Source organism: Gigantopelta aegis, chromosome 7 (genome assembly GCF_016097555.1).
Source record: "Gigantopelta aegis isolate Gae_Host chromosome 7, Gae_host_genome, whole genome shotgun sequence".
In the NCBI taxonomy this organism is placed as follows: domain Eukaryota; kingdom Metazoa; phylum Mollusca; class Gastropoda; order Neomphalida; family Peltospiridae; genus Gigantopelta; species Gigantopelta aegis.
The window spans coordinates 47,374,270-47,394,494 of NC_054705.1; the positions used below are offsets into that span (position 1 = coordinate 47,374,270).

At 37.6% G+C, this 20,225-nt stretch overlaps 1 protein-coding gene across 1 annotated transcript; it reads right to left on the bottom strand.

Moving 5' to 3' along the window:
• Positions 1–769: 769 nt before the first annotated feature.
• Positions 770–18,617, bottom strand: LOC121378121 (LON peptidase N-terminal domain and RING finger protein 1-like). Its single transcript, XM_041506221.1, has 2 exons — positions 18,332–18,617; positions 770–1,110 (listed from the first exon to the last, which is right to left on the bottom strand). Exons 1-2 carry the CDS (start codon positions 18,615–18,617, stop codon positions 770–772), a joined length of 627 nt encoding a protein of 208 aa, XP_041362155.1.
• Between the last annotated feature and the right edge of the window lie 1,608 nt (positions 18,618–20,225).

The window sequence follows — 20,225 nt, forward strand, 5'->3', positions numbered from 1 at the left end:
ATGGGTTAATCCAGAGATTTTCCAAGTATTTCTCAATCTGTTTAGACACATTGCTGTTGGACCACTGTCTGTTGAGATCTCTGACAAATGCTGAAAGAAATCTCGGATGATGATGCAAAGGCATAAGGAAGTCCAACAAACATTCACATGGATCATATTTTGTATCTTCCTTTACAAGGTAGCCAACTTCTTCTGAAAGTTCAGGTATGTTTAGCTTTTTGACCATGTTGACTCCTGTTTGTACAATGTAACTCAAATTGACATCCCACTCAAAGACCTTTATGGCTGCAAAAGCTGAAGATTGAGTGTACATTTTATGCATGTAAGAGCAGACGTCCTCATCTTCACATTCTGATCCCTCAAGATAAGCTTTGCACTGCGTATTGTGTGGGACCAGTTGCCAAAAAGTAGATTCCACTTTCTTCAGCCATTCTTTCATTCGACGAACCAAAAAGCGGCACAGAGAGACACATATCTGAATCTTTTCCCTTTCAATGACAGCTTCTTTTCTCTCTTTTCTGTCCTCAAAGAAATTTTCAATGACTTCTATGCATCTTGGTTGTTCCTTAGGATGGATTTCAAAATGAGATGGTTTTGAATTGTTTTGGTATAAACCAAAGAATCTGTAGTAAAGTTGAGCTCTAGCCTTGTCTTCAGCAGATATTTGCTGGAAAAGCTTTTCAGTGACATCGAAGGTCTTCTCAATTCCTCCGATAATAGCAACAGTGTCTTCAAATTCTGAATCCAGACTTGACAACTCCTGAACAACCTAAAGGGCGTCCAGCATTCCAGCATCATTTGAATATGGTGTTTCGTCTTGAAAGAGCTTGAATGCTCGTTTGGCCAAAGTCTTGTCAATCTTAATGCGAGCTAGGACCATAAGAGCTTTTCCCAGTCCATTGTTGTCACCAGCTGCCTGGAATGATTCGACAGCTTTGTTTAGATGATGGACAACATCCTCCATGTTGTCAGTTTTGTCAGAGTGAAGCCGTGACATAATAAAATGACATTCCCCAATCAAAGCCATGTTCTGTCCTTTCTCTGCAGCTGCTAGAGCCTCTTCCAGTTTACCATTCTTCAGCATTAGTTGGGCAGCTTCTGTTGTTTTACCTGAAATATAATGAAGTTTATTAGTTATTAGGTTTTGGTATAGGACACCCCTGTCCCAAACAACCAATTTTTAAAATCAAAATAAAGACTTTGAATAACACTTCATTTTCTTGCGGAGGCTCGTATTTTAGTAACATGTTAAATCGGATTAACTTGTAAAATGTCGGTATTACTGAACTTATTACTTCACACTATCAAATCTATAACTTTTGTTGCATTCAATTATTTGTTGTCGTGAAATTCAAGTACTTTTCCATAACATAATAGGTAAATGCAGTTTTCCAAGGACATTTAAAACAAACTATGATCTGATTTATTGAGCAGCATCGACAGCAAAAGGGTTGAATGGTACAGTAATACATTGCAGTTGGTAGGGGTCAAATCAAGAGGGCTTTGTAGTAAAGATAGGGAGAATTACGGCAAATGCTGTATGGCCATCGTGAAATTCGAACCCTTTAAATATTATTTTGCAGCACTCTAGCTAGACAGAAAGTGGGGCACATAATATAATAATGTTTAACAATTAATTTATCCACAAACGTATCTTCAAACACAGGCTATTACTTTAGATGTCTTCAGTGGAGACACTGGTGTATGTGCATGTAAATAGGGACAGTGTCGAGCATGTGGATGGTTTTAGTGAAGCAACGTGACTTTTGTTACCTTTATAACTAAAACTATTATTATTGGCTGGATTGAGTAGCATTGTACTATGTTTTGACGTTTTGACATTTTTTCTGTCTATTTGTGCACAGATTAGTAGTCTCTGTCCTCATTTGTGGGTTTCTTTTCTGATGCAGCAAATATGACCAGGGTGTAGGCATCATACCATCTTGTTTTGTAAGACCCCTTATCTGGCCTACTTGTAAATTTTATGTTATTCCCACTTCTCAATATAGTATTTTTATTTCTCCCTCCTGTTTTTATTTCTACTGATCTAGTTACCAATCTTTCACCTTTCTTAACTGTAAGATTACATACACATTGCATCACTTATTCCTGTCGACTTAATGCTTCACTTCCAAACAAGCTAGATTTAAAAACAACCAAAAACACTTTTATATTTAGATAATCAAAAATGTAACGTGGCGTGCTTACAAATTATGACACTAAACTGCCAGGGACTAGGGCACTCTCAGAAACGAAAAGATATTTTAAATTATCTAAAATGTAAACAATTTGATATTTACTGTTTGCAAGATACCCATTTCACGCTTGATTTAGAACCACAGGCATCGAAACAAGCATTGTGTCTGGTAACCCATTTACAGGTAACCACAAAATATAGCCTGGTTAACACAACTATGGTATATGAAAGTTAGAATTGAATTCCTATCATCGGTACGAAATCTGAAAGTAAATTTATCTAGTGGGTGCTGCTTAAACGCAGATTGCCGAAATTGCTTTGCAATTGCACAAGTGCACACGAACATCGGTGTAATTTCGTACGAGAAAACAAAACGCGGAAGTAAATTCATCTAGTGGACGCTGCTTAAATGTGGAATTATTATTATTGCTTGTAATTGCACATCGATGCAATTCCTTACCGGAAGTCCGGAATGCATTGCCTGGTTTACATTCGGAAACAAAACTACCGTTGTTGAAAGTTTTGCAGAGAACGAAACCCCGTTCTCGATTTTTCTTACATGTCGTAACCTCCCGGTAACCTGAACGACCATTCTCGACTTATTTCGATGCCTGGTTGAACTATATATAGAAACACAGTGGGGATACAAATGTTTGTTTAACTCTTTCTCCAGTAATGCCAGTAATGCTAGAGGAGTTGCGATAATGTCAAATAATACATTTGAATATAAAATACACAAAACGAAAACTGATAATTCAAGAAACTTTATAATACTGGATATCACTATCAACAAAGAACAAATAACAATAATAAATATATATGGACCAAACAATGATAATCAGAGTTTCATTGTAAATATTCTATATGATATAGAAGAGTTTGAAAATGACAAATATATAATAATTTAGTACTTAATCAAGATCTAGATACGAAAAACTATCTGCATAATAACCATCCTAAAGCATGAAAGAAACTTTTAGAACTTATAGAAACATTTGATTTGGAGGACCCTATTAGGGAGTTGTATCCATCATTAAGAAGATATACTTGGAGGAAACCAAACCCACTAAAACTAGATAGATTAGACTTTTTCCTTATTTCGAATAATTTGATGCCACATGTTGAAAAAGTTTTAATAGACAATAGCTAAAGATCAGACCATTCCAGTGTAATATTGCTCTTAACGTAAAATACAATTTAAAAGGGTAATGGTCTATGGAAATTTAATAATTCATTGCTGTCAGACAAAGAGTATGTAAAAATTACTAAAGATATTATAAATAACATAACTTCTCAATATGCCATTTTAATCTATAATCCAGAATACATCAACTTGCTTCCAAAAGACGAAATACAGTTTACAATAAATGAGCAATTGTCCCTTGAAACAATAAGGGGGAAAACAATATTCTATTCGGCCTATAAAAAGAAAAGAAAAACGAATTAGAAACGAATCTATGTGAAGAAATAAAATTATTGGAAGAAAATGATAAAACAGACATGAACATATTAGAAGTTAAAAAACATGAACTTATAGAGTTGAGAAGAGAAAAAGTAAAAGGGCGTTGCATCTGAGCCTGGGCAAAATGGATTGAATAGGGCGAAAAGCCAACTAAATAACATGGAGTCCAGAAATTACTACAGCAAATTAATATCAAGGATAGAATTAATTAACGGTACAGTAGTAACAGACCAAAAAGATATCTTAACGGAAACCAAATGTTTTTACCAAACCTTATATTCTGCACCAAATAAAAAATCAAATACTAACATACATGTAGTTGAGGAGCTATCCAGTTACAATTTTAATAAGCTAACAAATGAATTAGCACAAGCGCTAGAAGGAAAAATGACATATGAAGAAGTTTTAAATGTACTTAAACACATGAAGAACGAAAAAAGTCCAGACTCAGATGGATTCACAGCCGAATTTTTCTAAATGTTTTGGGCTGATTGGGGACATTTTATAGTCAGAGCAATAAATTACAGCTATAGTATTGACGAAATATCCCATGTGCAAAAACTGGGCATAATAACATGTATTCCTACGCAAAATAAACCTAGACAATTTCTTAAAAATTGGCAACCAATAACTCTTTTGAACTGCACTTACAAAAATGGCTGCTGGTTGTATTGCAAACAGAATTAAAACGGTTTTAGATAAAATAATAGATAAAAATCAAACAGGTTTTATAAAAGGAAGGTATATTGGAGAGAATATACGTTTGATATATGACCTAATGCAATAAAATGAAACGCACAATATATCTGGTCCGTTAGTACTATTGGATTTCGAAAAAGCCTTTTACTCGGTATCATGGACTTTTATTGAAAAAGCGTTAGAAATATTTAATTTTAAAAGTTCAATAAAATGTTGGATTAAAACATTTTATAAAAATTCCATTTCTAGTGTTCTGCAAAATGGTTATTTATCAGAAACTTTTTAATTTGAAAGAGGATGTAGACAGGGAGACCATCTGTCACTGTATATCTTTATAATTTCTTCTGAAATCCTCTCAATTTTAGTTACAAATAATGCAAATATCAAAGGTATCACTATTGATGGCGAAGAATATCTAATATCTCAATATGCTGATGATACTACTTTTACTCTTAACGGATCTCCCGAGTCTCTGTTCAGTACCATGACATTACTTGATTACTATTATGGAATTTCCGCTCTATAAATAAATTACACCAAGTCAAAAGCCATCTGGATAGGCAGCAAAAACATAGTAAAGAAGTCTACCACCATACACGTTGGAAATTAGAATGGGGTGGAAATCAATTTATGTTACTTGGAATTAATTTTACAATAAATTTAGAAGATATGATAACATGTAATTTTACCTCTAAGTGAAAACAAATCCAGAACTTGATGAAACTTTGGACAACAAGAAAGCTGACTGTCTTAGGTAGAGTTACAATTATATACTCTTCAAAAAAAGAAACGCAAAAGGGTACAAATGGGTTATAACTCCGATTTTATGTTTCCTACCGGTTCATGCTTTGTGAATATAAGGTCATTGCATGTCCCAAACACATTCCCACGGTTACATTCGATAAAACGCAGCTACTGTACAATAAAGTTCCAAAATGTGAATATTCGCAAAAACGCAGCCACGTGCAAACCATGTCACCACTGCACGTGCGTTGTCTGCACGTGCAACATGAACACCGACAGTATAAAAGTGCAGGGTGTTCGCTTGCCTGGCCTCTGTATCTGGCCGACAGTTGACAATCCAGGACATGCCACGTCTCAGTGAACCGCAGAGAAACAATGCCATCGGCCGACTAGACGCAGGCGAATCCAGAACGGCCGTTGCCAGGGCATTCCATGTGTCCCCAAGCACCATCTCCAGACTGTGGGACCGTTACCAGCAACATGGATCAACACGTGACCTCCCTAGATCCGGTCGACCACGGGTCACTACCCCCGGGCAGGACCGCTACATCCGGTTACGCCACCTTCGGGAACGATTGACTACTGCCACCTCCACAGCCGCAGCAATACCAGGTTTGCGCAGGATATCCGACCAGACCGTACGGAACCGCCTACGTGAGGTAGGAATTCGTGACAGACGTCCAGTTCGAGGTGTCATCTTAACACCACAACACCGTCGACTCCGACTGCAGTGGTGCCAGATTCATCGACAATGGCCTCAACTGCGATGGAGACAGGTGTGGTTCAGTGACGAGTCCCGATTTCTGCTCCGACGTCATGATGGAAGATGTCGCGTGTATAGGCGTCGTGGTGAACGTTATGCGGCAAACTGCGTGCAGGAAGTGGACAGATTCGGCGGGGGTAGTGTCATGGTGTGGGCAGCCATCTCACACACTGGCAGAGCTGACCTGGTCCACGTGCAGGGCAACCTGAATGCACAGGGCTACATTGACCAGATCCTCCGGCCACACATCGTTCCAGTTATGGCCAACGCCAACGCAGTGTTCCAACATGACAACGCCAGGCCTCACACAGCACGTCTCACAACGGCTTTCCTACAGAACAACAACATTAATGTCCTTCCTTGGCCATCGATATCACCGGATTTGAACCCAATTGAGCATCTATGGGACGAGTTGGACCGACGCCTCCGACAGCGACAACCACAGCCCCAGACCCTGCCCGAGCTGGCAGCAGCCTTGCAGGCCGAGTGGGCCACCATCCCCCGGGACGTCATCCGTACTCTGGTTGCTTCAATGGGCAGGCGGTGCCAGGCAGTTGTCAACACACGCGGAGGCCACACCCGGTATTGACTCCAGATGACCTTGACCTTGGTGGTGTGTCCTATCACTTACTCACAATGGACTAGAGTGAATTGTGAACAATCCTGCAACATTTGGTAATTATCGGACTCACCATTCAATAATTAAATCAATTCTCCAAATGTTACGACAATGTGGTTTTGCGTTTCTTCTTTTGAAGAGTATATAAATATTAATAATACCTTTAATTATATATTTATTAATTGCATTACCAAATCCGTCAAAAACAGATATAAAATCTCAAATAAAATGCTTTTTTCCCAGTTTATTTGTCAAATTAAACCCGAAAAAATTAAAAGGGAAGTACTATTATAAACACGGGGGTATAAAAATGGCTGACACACAGAACATAATGACATCTCTAAAATCATCATGGCTACAACGACTTTATCTTAATAACAACAAATGGGTTAAGTTATTTCAATCTACTACTGGTATAAATACTAAAGACCTAATTATACACAAGGACTATTTCATTATACGTAAAAAAAGATAGTATTAAAAACTTGTTTTGGAAAGATGTTTTATTTAGTTGGTTAACAATACAACACAAGCAAAGTGTACAGACTACTGAAGATATTCAAGTACTGAATATTTGGTATAATACTAAGATATTAAAAGACAATAAACCGTTTTTATATGGTAACGACATAAAAAATGGAATTGTTTTCATACACGACTTACTTGACACTGAAGAAAATATCCTTACATTTGATGCTTTTAGAAATAACTATGATGTCAAAACTAACTTTTTGAACTACGGATCATTAGTGAATGCTGTAAAATCATTTTTGTATTCAATAAGCATTATTGATGTTCACATTTGTTTTCATTCAAAGCCCAATTTTACCTTTTAAACTGAAAATTGTGTTAAATAAAAATACTGGAAGTAAAGACATGTACAACATATTGAACTACAAAAGCATAATTCCAAAGTCACAGATAAAATATGCAAATAAGGGTTTGAACTGCAACGGCTAAACTTGGGGGGAATATTATGTTTTGCCATTTAAATGTATGAAAGATGGTTCCAGTACAGACTGTTTCATAGAATTCTTGCCACTAATACATTTCTTGATTACGTATATTCTAATAAATGCACTTTTTGTAATAATGAACCAGAGATTTTACAGCACCTTGTTTATGACTGCAATAAAGTAAGAAACCTATGGGAAACTGTTGAAAAGTGGCTTTTTTTTATAAAAAAAGGAATTACGACCTCATTCAATAAAAAACCTATTATGTTTGGGATTGTGTATGGCGAACTAACTTATGTAGTGAACTGGTTAATATTGGATATAAAATATTATATTTATAATATGAAAATACTTCACAAAGATTTAAATATAAATGCTATCGAACATATCCTGAAAAACAAATTTCAAATTGAAAAATATATTTATAATAAATATTGTGAGAATGACAAATTTAATATACATTGCGGAAAATGGCTCAATCTCTTCTTTTAAGAATCGGAGAAATAACCAAAACCAACTAGTGTCTGGGAATTCATATATATAAATACTTTTCTTCTTTTTGTAGTTCTGTTTTGTTTTGGATTTTTTTTCTTGTATGTAGATAGAGAGCATTTTTATCAGAAAATACTATAAAATCACCAACATGCAAAGCATCGCAATTAAAACAATTTTTAATAGAAACTTCATCTATTTTGTTGATTTAAAGGCATATTGTCACAGACCATTGATCTATTTAATGATCTAACAAAGTATTACCTGAACAAAAATAATCTGATTTGTCTTTAAATGTACTTTATTCAACCATCTTCATAATGACCATACTCCATTTATTAATGATATTTTGAATTATGGCAATGGTCCATAATTCAAAAACTAAAATTGCCGAGAGGGTTAACATGGATTTCACTCCATCATGGTTCAGTTAAGGAAATGCAATAGCTAGATTTGGTTTCCAGCAATTAATGTAATTTTTAGTTATTATCCATATTTAGAGAAATAAGGTCCTTAAATCTGTGACAGTATGCCTTTAAAATAAGTTAAATCACAAATGATAAATAATTTATTTTATTATAGTCAGTATTGTCTGATTAAATAATGGTAATACGTATATTAATTACTACCAAATTAATCTAGTAAGAAAAAGAAATAATGTAATGCACTTCACTTTCATTATAGCAGAACACCAGACATATATACTTTTAAATGAAATAAATTTTTGTATCAACCGTAATCATGACTGAATATGTACAGCAATGATGCGAGACTCCCCAACCGTGACATTGTCTGCTTGATCTGGGGATAATAAATATTTAAAAAAAAAAAAAAAAAAGTGGGGCACCAACTGGATTAATTACCCGTGATGTTATTTTCTACCAATAGCAGCTCAGGTTAAAACTTCAAACTTTGGAATCATTCGACTATGTCCGTTATCAGTCAGAATCTTGCCGAAACGTGGTTCTCGTTTCCCAGTGCGAGATCTCATTAATATATAGATAAATGCATATCAGACTACTTTTTCATTATTATTACTATAATTATGAATTATAGTGTAGAACAAGGTCGTGATTTGAACGTTTTGTACAGACATGTCAACGCATCCAGTCAAAAAACTGACGTCATCTGCTTATAGAGAACTACCCACACTCCAACCCCCTTGTATATTCTTAACACATTTACATGATTCACCGAAATGATCAATTTGGAAATAAAATGTCGGAATTTTGATTATAATTAGAGGATTCGCATGCCTAATAAAGAACTTAATTTGACATTATATCCTTGGGGTGTCCTCAAAATTGATGTGCTGCGCTCCTCATCCTCTAAGACAATAGCTGCAGTGGCCATCTAACCCTACAGATCTGTGCATGAATAAAACTGCATTGATATTGACTATGGATAATAATATCCTTTCTGTTTTCAGACTGGAGAACAATTGTCAAGTTATAAAAGTGTAGCAAAACTGTGACAGCCACTGGATCACTTGTGTGACTGATCAAAGCTCTACGAAACTGTTTTAACAGACACACCTTCCTTTACAACTGATGAAAGCTACATGAGACTGTTTAACAGACACACCTTGCTTTATGGCTGATCAAAGCTACATGAAACTGTTTAACAAACACCTTCCTTCCTTTATGACTGATCAAAGCTACATTAGACTGTTTAACAGACACACCTTCCTTTATGACTGATCAAAGCTACATGAGACTGTTTAAAAGACACGCCTTCCTTTATGACTGATCAAAGCTACATGAGACTGTTTAACAGACACACCTTCCTTTGTGACTGATCAAAATTACATGAGACAGTTTAACATGCACACCTTCCTTTATGACTGACCAAAGCTACATGAGACTGATCAAATCTACATGACTGTTTAACATGCACACCTTCCTTTATGACTGATTAAAGCTACATGAGACTGTTTAACAGACACACCTTCCTTTATGACTGATGAAAGCTACATGAGACTGATCAAATCTACATGAGACTGTAACTGTGTTCAACAGGCACACCTTCCTTTATGACTGATTAAAGCTACATGAGACCGTTTAACATGCACACCTTCCTTTATGACTGATCAAAGCTACATGAGACTGTTTAACAGACACACCTTCCTTCCTTTATGACTGATAAAAGCTACATGAGACTGTTTAACAGACACACCTTCCTTTATGACTGATCAAAGCTACATGAGACTGTTTAACAGACACACCTTCCTTCCTTTATGACTGATAAAAGCTACATGAGACTGTTTAACAGACACACCTTCCTTTATGACTGATCAAAGCTACATGAGACTGTTTAACAGACACACCTTCCTTCCTTTATGACTGATAAAAGCTACATGAGACTGTTTAACAGACACACCTTCCTTTATGACTGATAAAAGCTACATGAGACTGTTTAACAGAAACACCTTCCTTTATGACTGATCAAAGCTACATGAGACTGTTTAACAGACACACCTTCCTTTATGACTGATAAAAGCTACATGAGACTGTTTAACAGACACACCTTGCTTTATGACTGATCAAAGCTACGTTAGACAGTTTAACAGACACACCTTCCTTTATGACTGATCAAAGCTACATGAGACTGTTTAACAGACACACCTTCCTTTAGGACTGATCAAAGCTACATGAGACTGATCAAATCTACATGAGACTGTTTAACATGCACACCTTCCTTTATGACTGATTAAAGCTACATGAGACTTTAACAGACACACCTTCCTTTATGACTGATCAAAGCTACATGAGACTGTTTAACAGACTGTCACGGGGATTCTATAATACCCGTAACTGAATAAATCACGATTGTCCAAATCTCTCTCCTAACTGTATATCTATTATATCTCTCTGTAACTGGCAGTTATACCCGCTGTGGCTCGTCTCTAGGTATGATCAGAGATACGATCTTATATAAAGTAATATTATTATAGCACGTTTAGTTCACTAGAAAACACAACAAAAACACAATACACTTTGTGTGACGGAACATGCGCTTAAATTTGTTTCGCCTGTGGCGATTTTAATTGTGTTAGAGGGCCGTGTGCAGTTTCATTGCCTGTAGCCCAGGTGGGCAACTTGTTACGTAATACTTCGCGCGATCGGACATTCCAATATGCACTTAGTCCAGCTGTGGAGGCCATGTGGCGAGTAGTTACGTAATACCTCTGCGAGTGCGGTTTCGACGACCGTGATTTGGCGACGATGGCGTCAGTAAGTCTGACGATCAGAGAGAAATATATCGACGCTAGTAGAGGTGAAATATCAGATGATAGGGGGAGGTACCGCCTTGTACCCCCAGGCCAATTCTGATTTTATAATAAATAGCTAGTTTTTAGAGATATCAAGGAGAACGGAAAAGGAAGCATCCCGGGAACGTTAGTCCGTTTGGACTTTGGTAAATATCATTTCTGCTCTGTGTATAACCTTGATGTGATTGATGTGACTTTAAATATTTTAATACTGTATTATACCAATATTCTTTAGACAGTGTCTTCGGTCATCTGACGAAGTAAATCGTAGACTTTTTGTTCTAACATTATACAAGTATTTGGTAATATAAAGCTTAGCCAGTCATCCTAGACGACCTAGGTAAACTGTAGGTTATTGTCTTTATTGTGATAGGTACCAGTATTAATTCTGTGTCACAAGGTTACTGAATGAGTAGTTAGGGTTAATTAAAAATTAACCTGTTAGGAATAGAGCTGTAATTCCTTTATTAATTAAGTTCCCCTGGAAGCGTTCCTAAATTATTACACGTTACTGAACGAGTAGTAAGGGTTAATTAAAAATTAACCAGTTAGGAATGGTGTTGTAATTCCTTTATTAATTAACTTCTCCTGGAAGCGTTTCTCAATTATCACACGTGTGGGTGTGGTGTAACGGTGAAGTGATTCGCATATTGTGTAACTAGACACCTAGAGATTAACTAATTAAGTGATCAGTTCTGGGTTGTTATTATTGCTGTTATTAATTAACTACTACGGCTGTACATTTGTCAGCGTAGGATAATACAGATTCCAAAGTGTATTGTGTTTTGTTGTGTTTCTAGTGAGCTAAACGTGCTATAAATATATATACTTTATATAAGATCGTATCTCTGATCATACCTAGAGACGAGCCATACTAGGGTTTAACCGCCTGTTACAGAGAGATCTAATAGATATACAGTTAGGAGAGATATTTTGATAATCGTGTTTTATTCAGTTACGGGAATTATAGAATCCCCGTGACACTTTGGAATCTGTATTAACCTACGCAGACCAATTTACTGCCGCAGTAGTTAATTAATAACAACAATAATAACAACCCAGGAACTGATCACTTAATTAGTTAATCTCTAGGTGTCTAGTTTACACAATATGCTAATCACTTCACCGTGACACAACACCCACACGTGTGATAATTGAGAAACGCTAACACACACACGTGCGATAATGGAGAAACGCTTCCAGGGGAACTTAATAAAGGAATTACAACACTATTCCTAACTGGTTAATTTTTAATTAACCCTAACTACTCATTCAATAACCTTGTAATACAGAATTAATACTGGTACCTATCACAATAAAGACAATAACCTACAGTTTACCTAGGTCCACTAGGATGACTAGCTAAGCTTTATATTACCAAATACTCGTATAAATATAGAACAGTAAGACTACGATTTACTTCGTCAGATGACCGAAGACACTGTCTAATGAATATTGGTATAATACAGTATTTAAAAATATTTAAAGTCACATCAATCACATCAAGGTTATACAACAGAGCAGAAATAATATATACTACTCAAAAGAATTTAAGGGTCAAAAATTTATAACCAAATAATTTTCAGCGTGTATTAGATTGATGATGTAAACTACACCAAAAATTTAATTTATTGTTCCATATTTACAAAAAACAAACAAATAAACACTATACAAGAAAGTCACATGACATGCTGTCAAAGTTGAAGGTTGTTAAACATGGATTTTACACATTAGAACATTCGTTTAATAGTGTGTGAATCCACCCCTGGCGTGAATACACTCGACACATCGTTGCCTCATGCTGTTGATCAGACGTCTGAAGAACTCTTGGGGAATGGCCTGCCACTCTGCCATAAGAAGTTGACCCAGATCATGAAGGTTGGCCGGAGGGGCATGGTTATCCCAAACTCTCCCGCCTAATTCGTCCCAGGCGTGCTCTATTGGGGCCAAGTCAGGCGAATATGCTGGCCAATCCATCCTGGCGATGCCTTGTTGTCTGAGAAAGTCTGTTACCACCCTGGCGCGATGGGGTCTGGCATTGTCATCCTACAGAACTGCCCCGCCGCTAATCTGCTGAAGGCCTGGGAGAACCAACGGCTGGATAATCTCATTCAGATAGCAGATTCCATTCAGATTGCCATCCACCACATAGAGGGGGGTCCTGTGGTGGATAGAGATGCCGCCCCACACCATGACGCTGCCACCACCGAACCGGTGACGTTGTCTAACGTTAACGTCAGCGAAGCGCTCCCCAGGACGTCTGTAAACACGAACCCAACCGTCATTGAACTGGAGACTAAACCTGGACTCATCAGTGAACATCAGTCGACCCCACTGAACACGTTGCTACCGCAGATGAAGTGTGCACCAGTGACGTCTGGCCGTTCTGTGACGTGGTAGGAGTGGTGGTCGAACAGCCTGGCGACGGCAGCGTAGATTATTGGCTCTCAGACGATTGCGTATGGTTTGATCAGACACTCGAGTTCCAGTCGCAGTCCGCAGATTGTCACGTAATCGGCGTGCAGTGGTTGTGCGTTGACGTAGAGCCATATTGGTGATGTAGCGGTCCTCTCTATTTGTAGTGCTTCGGGGTCTTACCGAACGTGGACGATTTCGAACAGAATTCGTTGCTTGGCACCGTTGCCACAGTCGGCCAACGACACTCTGACTGACACCAAGTCTCAGAGCAACATTTCTTTGTGTATTGCCATCCTGAAGCCAAGCAATAGCCCTTCCTCGATCTTCGATAGTCAGTTGACGTCGTACCATTGTCGAATTTGGAGTGTGCACCGTACACGAACGCAAGCTCCAATTATACGGAAATTCATCATTGGGAACATGGAATACACATGCAAAGCGTGCAAATGAAGCGCTTTGTGAAAAAATAAGTTATGGGCACTTAGCAGACCTTTCGCTTTCGCCCTAATTTACGTGCAAATGTAAGCATGTTTTCGCCATTAGAACTAGTCGACAGTGTCAATGACCGTGGAATTTAATTCATTTATGGGATGCTTAGACCCACTTTCGTCAAAATGGAACAATACCATGCGTGACATTATGGTCTTGATAATATAACTGACATTCAGAAAATAATGTCGAAAATGTCATCTGACCCTTAAATTCTTTTGAGTAGTATATTTACCAAAGTCCGGACGGACAACGTTCCCCCGGGATACCTTCCTATGGTTCTCCTAGATATCTCTAAACCCTAGCTATTTATTCAAAACTCTCAGAGACAGCGAATATGGCCTGGGGGTACAACGCGGTACCTCACCTATCATCTGCTATTCCACCTCTCCCAGAGTCGGTATATTTTTCTCTGATCGTCAGACTGGCTGTCGCCATCGTCGCCAAATCACGGTTGTAAAAACCGCACTCGCGGAGGTATTACGTAACTACTCGCCACATGGCCTCCGCACCTGGCTGGGTGTGTATTAGAAAGTACAGCTCGAGGACCGTCGCGCAGAAGTATTACGTAACAAGTTGCCCACCTGGGCTAAGTGCAATGAAACTGCACGCGGCCCTCTAACACAATTAATATCGTCACAGGCGAAAACAAAATTAAGAGCATGTTCCGTCACACAGACACACCTTCCTTTGTGACTGATCAAAGCTACATTAGATTGTTTAACAGACACACCTTCCTTTGTGACTGATCAAAGCTACATGAGACTGTTTAACAGAAACACCTTCCTTCCTTTATGACTGATCAAAGCTTCATGAGACTGTTTAACAGACACGCCTTCCTTTATGACTGATCAAAGCTACATGAGACTGTTTAACAGACACACCTTCCTTTGTGACTGATCAAAGCTACATGAGACTGTTTAACAGAAACACCTTCCTTCCTTTATGACTGATCAAAGCTACATGAGACTGTCTAACAGACACACCTTCCTTTATGACTGATCAAAGCTACATGAGACTGTATAACATGCACACCTTCCTTTATGACTGATCAAAGCTACATGAGACTGTTTAACAGACACACCTTCCTTTATGACTGATCAAAGCTACATGAGACTGTTTAACAGACACGCCTTCCTTTATGACTGATCAAAGCTACATGAGACTGTTTAACAGAAACACCTTCCTATAGTGTGTATACTACCAAATCAAATCCCATAGATGACAATAGTAACATATGTGGCTAAAGCTCCTACCTACAGGGTATCAATCAACATAAATGCCACAGATTTAAATACTACCACCCCTCTCCCTTAAAGTGAATCAGAAAAAATTGGGGGTCAACCTGTTCATTTCTGAGATAATGGGTAGCATCTATGACTACCCTAGTTCCACACAAAAAAATTGTACTTTTTTTTACAGGTACCCAATACATGTTTCAAACGCAAGGCTACTTGATACAGTGGTACTAGATGAAATAAAATTGCAGATGAAACTATTAATTTTTACAACCAACACACTCACCTTTACCATAAATCACAGGACTTGTGGTGTTCACTTCTCTATCAAAAGTTGGGTGCAACTCGAACTTTGACCGAGCCAGAAGTTATTGGGTTTAGTACTACTTATACTGATAACATACTTTTTTCAAAACGTGTCCTGCTATGTGTTTTATGACAACCAGGATCTGGTGTATTCTGACATAAACTGACAACGTCACTGGAACTGTTGTTTCTACAATGCAACCTAATATAATGTACACTTCATAAGGCATATATATATATATATATATATATATATATATATATATATATATATATATATATATATATATATATATTGCATACAGTTTTGTACAAATGCAATATGTCATATTAAACAAACTGTTTTAAAATAAAACTCTTGAAGATATCTACAGGACCGTAGGAACGACTTTGCAAGTGGGGGTGGGGTGTCACTGACGGTATTCCATTAAAACACATGCAATTGACTGACCACTAGATTATGAAGACCTTAACAGGCACATTTAAGAAATATCAGTATTAAAAAATACACTGTCTGAGGAAGGAAACACCAACATGACTGTACCTGTATGAAGTAATGACTTAATGTCCTCAACATTAGTGTTGGGAGGAAATCCTGTATGCTGGGTATGGGTGTTTTCAAGTTGCCAGATGTGGGAATTTGAAATCCATGGGACATGCTGATTTTCATATGAATAATCAAAACCATTGCAAGGCACAATATTTCATGCGAACCGCCGTTCTGTTCGTATGTTGGTTACGCAAAATTAAATTTATGCGAACCGCAAATTGGTTATGTCGTGATCTGTAGACGTTCAGAAATTAAAACTTGCAAACTTCATGATTACAGGAAGTTTATTATATAGTTGAGTATTGTAATTTCGAGATCCTAAAGTTTGACTAGTATTCCGAGAAATGTTTTAGACTGATTTGTAGATACTTGATGCCCAGCAAACCACTAGACTAAATACTCAGTATAGAGTCGAGACAAACCTTTTAAAGAAATGTGCACGGACGATTGGGGGCGGCTAACTTATCTACTGCTATTTTATCTCTAAAGGAATATATATTACACATAATATTTTACAAATATTGAAAACGATTTTAATGTTAACAGGAATCCAAAAGTGTTACAAATGTTTAAAAATACTAACATCGCATAATGAGCTTTAAAAAACAAACATTTGGAACGTCACTGTAGTATAGAAGTACCATCGATAAAGTGAAAGTAACTAGGCGACCGCAAAACGAGAAAAGGAATTTAGAATTGTATCTATTTTGTTTCAGTTCTAGGGCTGATATTTAGTCCTTTTACAGTATATTGTTAACTTTAGCATGCATTAAAGAATCTGTTTTATGTTTTCTTTTGTATTTTGTTTTAACTTTATGTTTGAGCTAAAAAATTGTATTTAAAATATAATTTCAACTTAACTTTGTGCTAACCATTTAGTTAACCCACAGGTTAACCAAACATAATTCACTTAACCGAACAGTTGGTTACCTACGTAAAAACCATGTGAACCGACTTTCGGTTACCTCAGATTTCGAAATATTGTCCCCTGCATTGGCAGACACCAATATTCCTGACTATTTTATTTATAGCCTACTGTAGTTGGAGGTTTTAATATTTGTGATATCTGGAATTATCATATTCCATATCATGGGTGTTTTCGCCATCATGATGTGTACCACATTAATTTACTACTGTTTGTGGATGAAGTGGTATTCATTTCAGATGCCACGTAGTATGTTTTTTGTCTAGCAAAGTTCTTATCATATGCCCATTAAAGTCTTTCAAAACACAGGGTCACTGCAATAAATGAGTTTTAAGGGAAAGATTTATTAGAAATGAGAGACTGACTATGCATGTACACACTACATATACAACTAAGTATACACAACCAACCCATAGCATGTATCTTCAAGAGTAGTGTTTATATTTATTATTTGTTTTAAATATGATGCATTGCAACTTTACACAACATTGATGCTTCCTGAGGTGTACATTAAATCAGGTTGCACTGTAGGAACAACACTTTCAGTTATGTTGTCAATTCATATCAGAATGTTCACAGAAGATCCTGATAGTCATGAAAACACCCAATTGGACACTTTTTAAAAAATAGGTTTTTCTTTTTGGTATAGGTTGCATGGTACCAAAGAAGAGAGTTTCGCGTCAAAGTTTGAGGTGCTCCATCAAATATTTACGGAGTAAAAACAGCTGTGGGTGTGATTGGTAGTAATATGTGACATTGATTATTTGTGCATTTACTATTATCTATTGACAATAAAAAACACACTTTTATTTGTTATGCAGTTGTTATGCAGTATATGCCAGAGGTTGAACCTAATGCGAGGTACCCCAAAATGGAACTGCAATTTTAAGCAAAAATTATGGTTGCTATTAAAAATCTTAAATGGTATATGGCCCCAATTTTCTTGCTGGTAGACTAAATGTGAGGTGCCACACTTTTTACTGATGTACTTCCTGGGTGTGTTGATATGTTGCTTACATCAGTTTTATTAGTAAATGTTAACATTATCGGCAATAGGAATTGATTTGGTCTATTAGAACCAGCAATGTGCTCTTCCCACTGTGATTACTGTATTAACGGATTGTAAGACCAGTTTGCAAAAACCTTTTCCCCACCAATCAGTACAATAAAACATACGCAAATGGACAAGACTGTTAACTCACATTGTTTTAACTTGTTGATGGTATCTATAGCCTGCACGAGCGCCACGTTGCGTGGGAACTGGTCGGCGCACGATGATACGGGTTTCGTCCTGTCTGGGATATGCACTGTCTTTCTGCATACGGGACAGGGACAAACGCCGTGAGCCTTCTTGTTGGCGTTGAAGAGGTCCTGTAGGCATGCGCGACAAAAAGTGTGCCCACACGGTACTGTCCTCGGGTCGCTGAAAACTTCTATACAGAGAATGCACGTGATTTCATCGTCGTCAGCATAAAATGAGGCGGCCATATCTGGAGAGAGAAAAATATGTGTGTGTGTGTGTGTGTGTGTGTGTGTGTGTGGTGCGTGTTTTAATAATAATAATAATAATAATATAGGATTCATATAACTGTCTTGCGATTCCTGGAAAGTCACGGAATTTACACGTGTTTTTTTCTAGAAAGTTGTGAAAAAGGAAAATTTGCATGTTGATTAGTGTATTGTTAAACTAAAGGCCAAACACACTAGTAGTGGTGTCGTTAAACTAGACCAAACACAATAGTGGTGTCGTTAAACTAAAGGCCAAACACAATAGTAGTGGTGTCGTTAAACTAAAGGCCAAACACACTAGTAGTGGTGTCGTTAAACTAAAGGCCAAACACACCAGTAGTGGTGTCGTTAAACTAAAGGCCAAACACACCAGTAGTGGTGTCGTTAAACTAAAGGCCAAACACACCAGTAGTGGTGTCGTTAAACTAAAGGCCAAACACACCAGTAGTGGTGTCGTTAAACTAAAGGCCAAACACACTAGTAGTGGTGTCGTTAGACTAGGCCAAACACACTAGTAGTGGTATCGTTAAACTAAAGGCCAAACACACCAGTAGTGGTGTCGTTAAACTAAAGGCCAAACACACCAGTAGTGGTGTCGTTAAACTAAAGGCCAAACACACCAGTAGTGGTGTCGTTAAACTAAAGGCCAAACACACCAGTAGTGGTGTCGTTAAACTAAAGGCCAAACACAATAGTAGTGGTGTCGTTAAACTAAAGGCCAAACACACTAGTAGTGGTGTCGTTAAACTAAACCAAACACAATAGTAGTGGTGTCGTTAAACTAAAGGCCAAACACAATAGTAGTGGTGTCGTTAAACTAAAGGCCAAACACACTAGTAGTGGTGTCGTTAAACTAAAGGCCAAACACACCAGTAGTGGTGTCGTTAAACTAAAGGCCAAACACACCAGTAGTGGTGTCGTTAAACTAAAGGCCAAACACACCAGTAGTGGTGTCGTTAAACTAAAGGCCAAACACAATAGTAGTGGTGTCGTTAAACTAGACCAAACACAATAGTAGTGGTGTCGTTAAACTAAAGGCCAAACACACTAGTAGTGGTGTCGTTAAACTAAAGGCCAAACACACCAGTAGTGGTATCGTTAAACTAAAGGCCAAACACAATAGTAGTGGTGTCGTTAGACTAGGCCAAACACACCAGTAGTGGTGTCGTTAAACTAAAGGCCAAACACACCAGTAGTGGTGTCGTTAAACTAAAGGCCAAACACACCAGTAGTGGTGTCGTTAAACTAAAGGCCAAACACACCAGTAGTGGTGTCGTTAAACTAAAGGCCAAACACACCAGTAGTGGTGTCGTTAAACTAAAGGCCAAACACACCAGTAGTGGTGTCGTTAAACTAAAGGCCAAACACACCAGTAGTGGTGTCGTTAAACTAGACCAAACACAATAGTAGTGGTGTCGTTAAACTAAAGGCCAAACACACTAGTAGTGGTGTCGTTAAACTAAAGGCCAAACACACCAGTAGTGGTGTCGTTAAACTAAAGGCCAAACACACTAGTAGTGGTATCGTTAAACTAAAGGCCAAACACAATAGTAGTGGTGTCGTTAGACTAGGCCAAACACAATAGTA

What these genes read in the sequence shown, in the direction of transcription:
- LOC121378121 (XM_041506221.1), bottom strand. Translation starts at nt 18,617, where the DNA reads ATGGCCGCCTCATTTTATGCTGACGACGATGAAATCACGTGCATTCTC. An exon ending in CATCAACAAGTTAAAACAAT is followed by an intron (nt 1,111 to 18,331) that starts GTGAGTTAACAG and finishes ATTATATTTCAG; the next exon opens with GTAAAACAACAGAAGCTGCC.